Source organism: Cynoglossus semilaevis, chromosome W (assembly GCF_000523025.1).
Source record: "Cynoglossus semilaevis isolate Cse_v1.0 chromosome W, Cse_v1.0, whole genome shotgun sequence".
NCBI classification, from domain to species: Eukaryota; Metazoa; Chordata; class Actinopteri; order Pleuronectiformes; family Cynoglossidae; genus Cynoglossus; species Cynoglossus semilaevis.
This window is the reverse complement of record NC_024327.1, coordinates 6,416,096-6,423,434: the sequence shown is the minus strand read 5'-3', so window position 1 is coordinate 6,423,434 and position 7,339 is coordinate 6,416,096. Positions and strand designations below refer to the sequence as shown.

The 7,339-nt window shown below is 40.9% G+C and overlaps 2 protein-coding genes across 2 annotated transcripts in view; both read left to right on the top strand.

The window, feature by feature from the left end:
- Window positions 1–5,111, top strand: part of LOC103397055 (serine/threonine-protein phosphatase 6 catalytic subunit-like) — a 10,938-nt gene extending 5,827 nt beyond the window's left edge. The window contains exons 2-7 of the mRNA XM_008335304.3: window positions 833–928; window positions 1,007–1,072; window positions 1,153–1,294; window positions 1,386–1,465; window positions 1,670–1,879; window positions 3,642–5,111. Coding sequence (XP_008333526.1) covers window positions 833–928; window positions 1,007–1,072; window positions 1,153–1,294; window positions 1,386–1,465; window positions 1,670–1,879; window positions 3,642–3,890 — 843 coding nt within the window. The 3' untranslated portion in view covers window positions 3,891–5,111. The remainder of the gene's footprint in view (window positions 1–832; window positions 929–1,006; window positions 1,073–1,152; window positions 1,295–1,385; window positions 1,466–1,669; window positions 1,880–3,641) is intronic.
- A 1,143-nt stretch (window positions 5,112–6,254) lies between these two features.
- Window positions 6,255–7,339, top strand: part of LOC103397054 (lipoxygenase homology domain-containing protein 1-like) — a 14,527-nt gene continuing 13,442 nt past the window's right edge. Inside the window, 1 exon segment of the mRNA XM_017042631.2 lies at window positions 6,255–6,330. Coding sequence (XP_016898120.1) covers window positions 6,255–6,330 — 76 coding nt within the window.

Genomic DNA, 7,339 nt, shown 5'->3' with positions numbered 1-7,339 from the left:
TGGCCGACCTGTTCGATGTCTGTTGCTCAGTACACCAGTAGTTTCTTTCTTTTTCAGGACATTCCAAATTGTTGTACTGGCTATGCCCAATGTTTGTGCAATAGCTCTGATCGATTTTCCCTCTTCTCTCAGCTTCAAAATAATTTGCTTTTCTCCCATTGACAGCTCTCTGGTCTTCATGTTTGCTTAACAGCAAATACTGCTTTCACAGGTGAAACCCAAAGCCAAAAGCAAGAACTATTTAATGTCTCAGCAATCAATCTAAAGGGCACCACCTGAGCAACTAGAAACACCCATCAGTCACATGTTCCAATACTTTTGCTCACTTGAAATGTGGGTGGGTTCAAAGAAAAGGGGCTCAGTCCTGAGTTGTTTAACACACCTGGATGTCAATACCATGAAATAAAAGCTGGAATTCTGAACTTTTGTCTCATAGTCATCTTTTGATCTGAAACCCAAATGTCTTCAGTATACAACAAAAACAAAGGAATTGCCCTTGCCGTTCCAATACTTTTGGAGGGGACTGTATATTCTTATTATTCTGTATATGTCCACCCATAGGCACAATCTATTTATAAATTGTATACCTCCATGTACATTTCTTTCGCAGCACTGTATGCCACAACAAATTCCTCGTAGGTGTAAACCAACCTGGCAATAAAAATGTTTCTGATTCTGAAATAAGTCATGACTGAAGACTTGGTCTTTAAATTTCAATGAATTGTTTCATTTAGTGTCTCTTTCTTTTCTAACTAAGAATTGCTTAAGCAACATGTGGCTCAAGTCAGTTCAACAGACTAATGGTGTATTCATGTATTTTTTTTGTGATCAGCGGTTATGTGACTATGTGTGTGATCTCCTGCTGGAAGAGTCCAATGTTCAGCCTGTCTCCACTCCTGTGACAGTATGTGGAGATATACATGGCCAGGTAAATCAGTACAAAAACATTTTAATTGTGATAGTTTAAACAGAAAGTAGGATTTGAATGTATCTCTTTGTATTCCAGTTTTATGATCTATGTGAGCTTTTCCGGACGGGGGGCCAGGTTCCAGACACAAATTACATTTTTATGGTTTGTATAATTTAATATTTAAAGCTTTTTCTATCTTTTGCTAAATACCCTACTTTAAAATGCACCTTTCTTTTTTTCAGGGTGATTTTGTAGACCGGGGTTACTATAGTCTGGAGACGTTCACTTACCTGTTGGTGTTAAAAGCCAAATGGCCTGACCGCATAACTCTCCTACGTGGAAATCACGAAAGCCGACAGATAACTCAAGTTTACGGCTTTTATGGTGAATTGATGATCTCAACACACATTTATTATAATTGTCTATGTATTTCTCTTACTTAAAATTAAGTGTGGGATTTTTTTTTCTGTTTCAGATGAGTGTCAGACAAAGTATGGAAATGCAAATGCATGGCGTTACTGCACCAAAGTGTTTGATATGTTAACAGTTGCAGCTGTAAGTATCTGAAATCCTGAAAGATATTGAGTTTTTATGCTATTCTTAGGTTTTTGAAAGAGCCCATGATAAAGTGCATAAAATGTTTTAAAATATGTTTTAAGGTTCATTTTACAAAAAGTTTCTTACATGAATTTTAGCAAACACTCCTGTCTTCATCAGATGTTTGACATAATTTTTGTGATGCTGCGTCTTTTGTTTCAGTTAATGGATGAACAGATCTTGTGTGTGCATGGAGGCCTGTCTCCAGACATTAAAACTTTGGATCAAATTCGGACCATTGAACGGAACCAGGAGATCCCACACAAAGGAGCATTTTGTGATTTGGTGTGGTCAGATCCAGAAGATGTTGATACTTGGGCCATCAGTCCCAGAGGAGCTGGATGGCTGTTTGGTGCAAAGGTCACAAATGAGGTAAGCTGCTCATTATTTTAATGATTTGCAAAGAAAAAGTAGAAGAAAAAAGAAATGTAGTGAAATGTTAAATAGATTCATAGATTCATGGGCCACATTTTAATCAATTTCAGGTATTTATTTGTTTATTTTTTACATAATTTTGGCTTCCAGCTCATGAAACCCACAAAAACAGGATTTCAATGAATTAGAATACTGTGAATTAGAATACTGTTTTTGCAGAAAATAAATAAAGAAAAAAAGAAATCAATCAAAATATGGTACTTTCAAAATGATATATCAATCATCAATACTTGGTTGGGAATCCCTTTGCCTTAATCACTGCCTTGATGCGACGTGGCATTGAGGCAATCAGGCTGTGGCATTGCATAGGAGTTATGGAAGCCCACATTTCTTTGATGCTTGCTGTCAGCTCTTCTTTGTTGTTGGGTCTGGTGCCCCTCATTTTCCTCTTGAGAATACCCCATAGATTCTCAATGGGGTTTAGGTCCGGCGAGTTGGCTGGCCAGTCAAGCACTGTGATGGCATGAGCATCAAACCAGGTTTTGGTGCTTCTGGCAGTATGAGCAGGGGCCAGGTCCTGCTGGAAGATGAAATCTGCATCTCCATACAGATCCTCAGCAGAAGGAATCATGAAGTCCTCCAAAACATTCTGGTAGACTGTTGCGGTGACCTTGGATTTAAGAAAGCAGAGTTTACCAACACCTGCACTGGACATTGCACCCCAAATCATGACTGACTGTGGATATTTCACACTGGACCTCAAGCAGCTTGGGTTCTGTTCCTCACCCGTCTTCCTCCAAACCCTTGGACCTTGATTCCCAAATGAAAGGCACACTTTACTTTCATCGGAAAAGAGGACCTTGGACCACTGGCCAACAGTCCAGTCCTTCTTCTCCTTGGCCCAGTTGAGCCGCTTCCTACGTTGGCTCTGGTTCAGAAGTGGCTTGACCCGAGGAACCCGACAGCTGTAGCCCATCTCCCGGATTCGTCTGAATGTGGTGGTTTTTGAAGCTGTGACTCCTGCCTCAGTCCACTCTTTCTGGATCTCTGCCAGATTCTTGAATCTTCTCTGTTTGAGAATCCGCTGAAGCCCACGGTCATCTCTTTTGCTAGTGCATCTTCTCCTGCCACATGTTTCCCTTCCACTAGACTTTCCATTGATATGCTTGGACACAGCACTCTGTGAACAGCCAGCCTCCTTAGCTATAAATTTTTGAGGTTTACCCATCCTATGATGGTCTCCTGGGCAGTTGTCATGTCTGCAGTCTTCCCCATATTGAACCGAACTGAGACAATTGAACCAAACCAAAGCAATTAAATAACACCTGGGGAAACCTGTGCAGGTGCTTTGAGTTTAGTAGATGATTGGTGTGTGACACTCAGTTTAAAACATTCATGCCCTGATGATTTCTTCACAGTATTCTAATTTATTGAAATCCTGTTTTTGTGGGTTTTATGAGCTGGAAGCCAAAATTATGTAAAAAATAAACAAATAAATACCTGAAATTGATTAAATTGTGGCCCATGAATCTATGAATATATGAAAGTTTAACTTTCTGAATGGAATTATGGAAATTAAACAACTTTTTCACGATATTCTAATTTTTTGGAAAGGATCTGTATATGCCAAATAAGTACAAACCAGAAATCTCTATTTACTGAACACATTGTCAACATGAATTTAAATGTTAGGATTAAATTAACTAGTACCGTCCTGTTGGTTATATAATTACTTGCCTTTTTTCCATTGTACCTTCAGTTTGTTCACATCAACAACCTGAAACTGATCTGTCGAGCGCATCAGCTCGTCCATGAAGGCTACAAGTTCATGTTTGATGAGAAGCTGGTGACAGTGTGGTCGGCTCCCAACTACTGCTACCGCTGTGGAAATATTGCCTCCATTATGGTCTTCAAAGATGCAAACACACGAGAGCCAAAGCTCTTCAGAGCGGTGCCCGACTCTGAAAGGGTCATCCCGCCCCGTACGACAACACCATATTTCCTGTAAAAATACATTCAAACCAAACACAACACAGCCACTCTTTTCATAGTGACAAGATGATGGCAGCAGCACTTGTCATCAAGTATGAATCGTGTATAATGCATTTAGAGCTTATATGGTGCACATAATTGATGCCAGTTGTCAACTGTTTTTATTGCATACAAATGGCAAACTGTGAATAAGAAATAGACACAGCCCTGTAGTTACAAAAGAAACAAGAAAAGGCATGTTCACATATCATGTTTTTATTATGATAAAGACTTACTGGCTCGCTTCCTTTGAAAGAAACTTCAGTGTCCACTTTGCCAAAATGCTCAAAAGTGCCTGGACTTTCTCATTGAAGTCTCTGTCAGACAATATTGGAGTCTATGGTTTGAAGCAACTGCAGCAATTAAAAAAAAAAACAATTAGCAAACGTGGGTTCAACCAACTACTGTAGATACATAGTGAAAACACCACCACTACAGTACCTGTCCAACTCCCCTTACTACTACCTCTTATGCAACAAATCTTTTTGGGGCTGAAAACAGTCCCAGTTCTTCCATTTCAATGCTGATCCTGCGGCAGAAAAGCGCATAGTTCCAAGTACTGTCACTGGGTCCTGGTACTAGTATCTGTGCTGGAATGTCGCCTGTGAAGTGTTCCTTTTACAACAAGCAAAGCTGCCCATCATATCTTATTGGCTTCACTTTCAGGAATGGAGGGCTCTGTCTGGTTCTTATACACAGTCTACAATATAAACCCATCTCTGCTCAGCTTGACCTACACCGAGGTGTCACAGTGTCCTGAGCTGGTTCAGTAGGACAAAGTTGAGCATTGCCCAAAGTCAATTGCCACATCTAATTTGATCAGATTTACAAAATCCCAATTATTACTTAATAAATGAGTAACAACAAAACTCCCTGCTGAGCAAATGTCAGATGCAGTTGATTTTGTCTGTGTAATGAGTTTGTGTGTGAGATAATGTAGCACTGCAAAGAGGCATAGAGTGATGGGTCCTTCTGAAGTGATACACTGGGTGGTGGTGGTGTGTGATCTCCACACTTAACATGCAAACCTGAGAGATATGTCAAAATTGAGCTACAGCTGTTCGAATTTTCAGGATTTGTTAAATCCATGGTTAAAAAAGAGGGAGGGGGCTCTCTGACCTGTATGTACTCTCCGCTCTTGTAATTATATTTCTGTGTGTCACTGTTTTTAAGTAAAGAAATTAAAATGTTAACAGTACTTGGGTAGTGTTGGAAGAATTTAATTTATTATCATTGCATCATGTTGTACTGTCGCTTTAAGAAACTGTTTGCTTCTCATATTATAATCTAGTGACTGATGGAGAAATTACCAGACAGTCACACCCACCTTCTTACTCCATACCCATTCATATACTCACACACGATCACATGATATGTAATATGATACTTTTATAAACTCAATAAAAGTGCAGAGGAAGGGTGTGGCTACTCGGAGTTGATGAGGAAGCAGCCAGAACAGCAAGCTGCACTCTCCCCTTGCAAGTAAAAGATCCAGACGTCTTTTGTGTTGTTACTTTGTCGTCACATACAGTATGTTAGAACAGGTAGTCATAAATAAACTCTTTACAATCATTCACAAACTCTGGGCTGCAGCTCCGATGTCATGAAAGGTCTTCACATTGCTTCCTTCACCACAGTTTATCACCTACCTCTATATCACCACCTTAGAATACTGTTTCTAATTACCATAATGTATACGTTTACATAGTCCATTGATGTTTTATATCTACCCATTTGTCTTGACTAGTATCTTCACCATCATGATCCAGTATGTTTATTGTTTCTCTGTGGTACCTTTAACATTCATGTTTAACAGTCATGTCTTCCAGATCTACACAGAGCAGGTTACCCTTTTTTGGCACCACACACTCAAAAAAACTCGCCATTATGCTTTACTGCACATATTATGCAGAGAGGGTTTGGTACCCGAAAATCACGTGTTAGGATAAACCACCACTCTAAGTAAAAGAGTAGTTGGAGATACCAACTCGATGGCGCCGCGGACGGTCGACACAGTGTTTGGTGCAGCGCTCCTACTGTTTTTGTGTTTTTACCCCGGTGTTTGATCTGGTTCCCAGAGATTTTACACCAGGGATGAACTTATAAACATCCGTGCACAACTCCACTGGGTTTATTCCCCGAGTTTCTCTCCTCTTCAACGGACATTTTACTCAAAGGCGCCCTGGTCATTACCAAAGCACGCGTCGGAAGAGGTGGAAACGAGCCGCGGCATATTCCTCTCTAACGTGTGCTCACTGCCCAACAAAGTAGACGAACTTCAGCTACTTGTGCATAATAACAGAGATGTTTCCTCCTCCGCTTCCCCGTGCTTCACGGAGACATGGCTGTGTGGATCAACACCAGATCCAGCGCTCTAGCTGGCTGGGTCCCAACTAGTGATGTGTTCGCGTTCGCGAGTGATTCCTTCTAATGAATTCCTTTCATATGACTCGTGACTCCCGAGTCATATGAAATATTTGTTCATATTGAACTCACGAATCACTCACAAATCACTCACTGCGAACTAATCTTTCACTGTGAACTAATCTTTCACTATGAACGAATCACTCTCTGTGAACTAATCGTTCGCTTCGTTCTCGCAGATTCGTTTCATTTGTCACGTGACAGAGAGCTCGAGTCTCTTTTGCTCTCATTCATCTTCACATTGTGGTGTGTTTTTCTTTATGTTTTCACATGGTTTAATTGCTAATGGTATTTTGTGTACTTTTTAGACTTTGTCAGCGGAAGCAAACCATCTTGCCTTCAGTATTTAGTGTCGGAAAACCGCAGCCTTCTTTACAACGCCCACAATAGGGCTAAAGCGCCACCTGCTGTAAAACGAATGAAATTATTCGTTCAAGATTCGTTCACGACTCGTTCATTTTACAGTTCGAGAGTCAAAGATCCGAACTAGTAAAAAGAGTCGGTCTTCCCATCACTAAAAGGTGGGGATATCTGTTTTTATGTAAACTATGGCTGGTGTAGAGATGTAACAGTGATCCTACAGTACTGCTCCCGAGATCTAGAAACTTTTATTATTAGCTGTAAACCCTGTTATTGTTGGTTCTATGGTGTAGTGGTTAGCACGCCTGCCTCTGAAGCAACAAGCAGAGAGTCTTGGGTTCAATTCCCAGAGGAGCCCCATGCTTGGAGCCTGCTGTGGGCAGTGTGTTAACAGCTCAGGTGTCTGTGAACACTGGGGAAAGCTGGTCAGCACAGGCCTTCAGGATAGCAGTTGAGACGTGGTCCCGTTCAGCTGCTTTGCGGGGATTTTGTTTTTTAAAAAGCCTATTTACGTCTTGCTCGGTCCTCACACCTCACTGGAGAGATGCCAAGTGCCATCCTGCTTCAAATCCTCCACCATCATCCCTGCCCCCAAATAGCAGTGTTCAGTGTGTTCAGTGTTCTGAAGTTTTTTCCTACCTA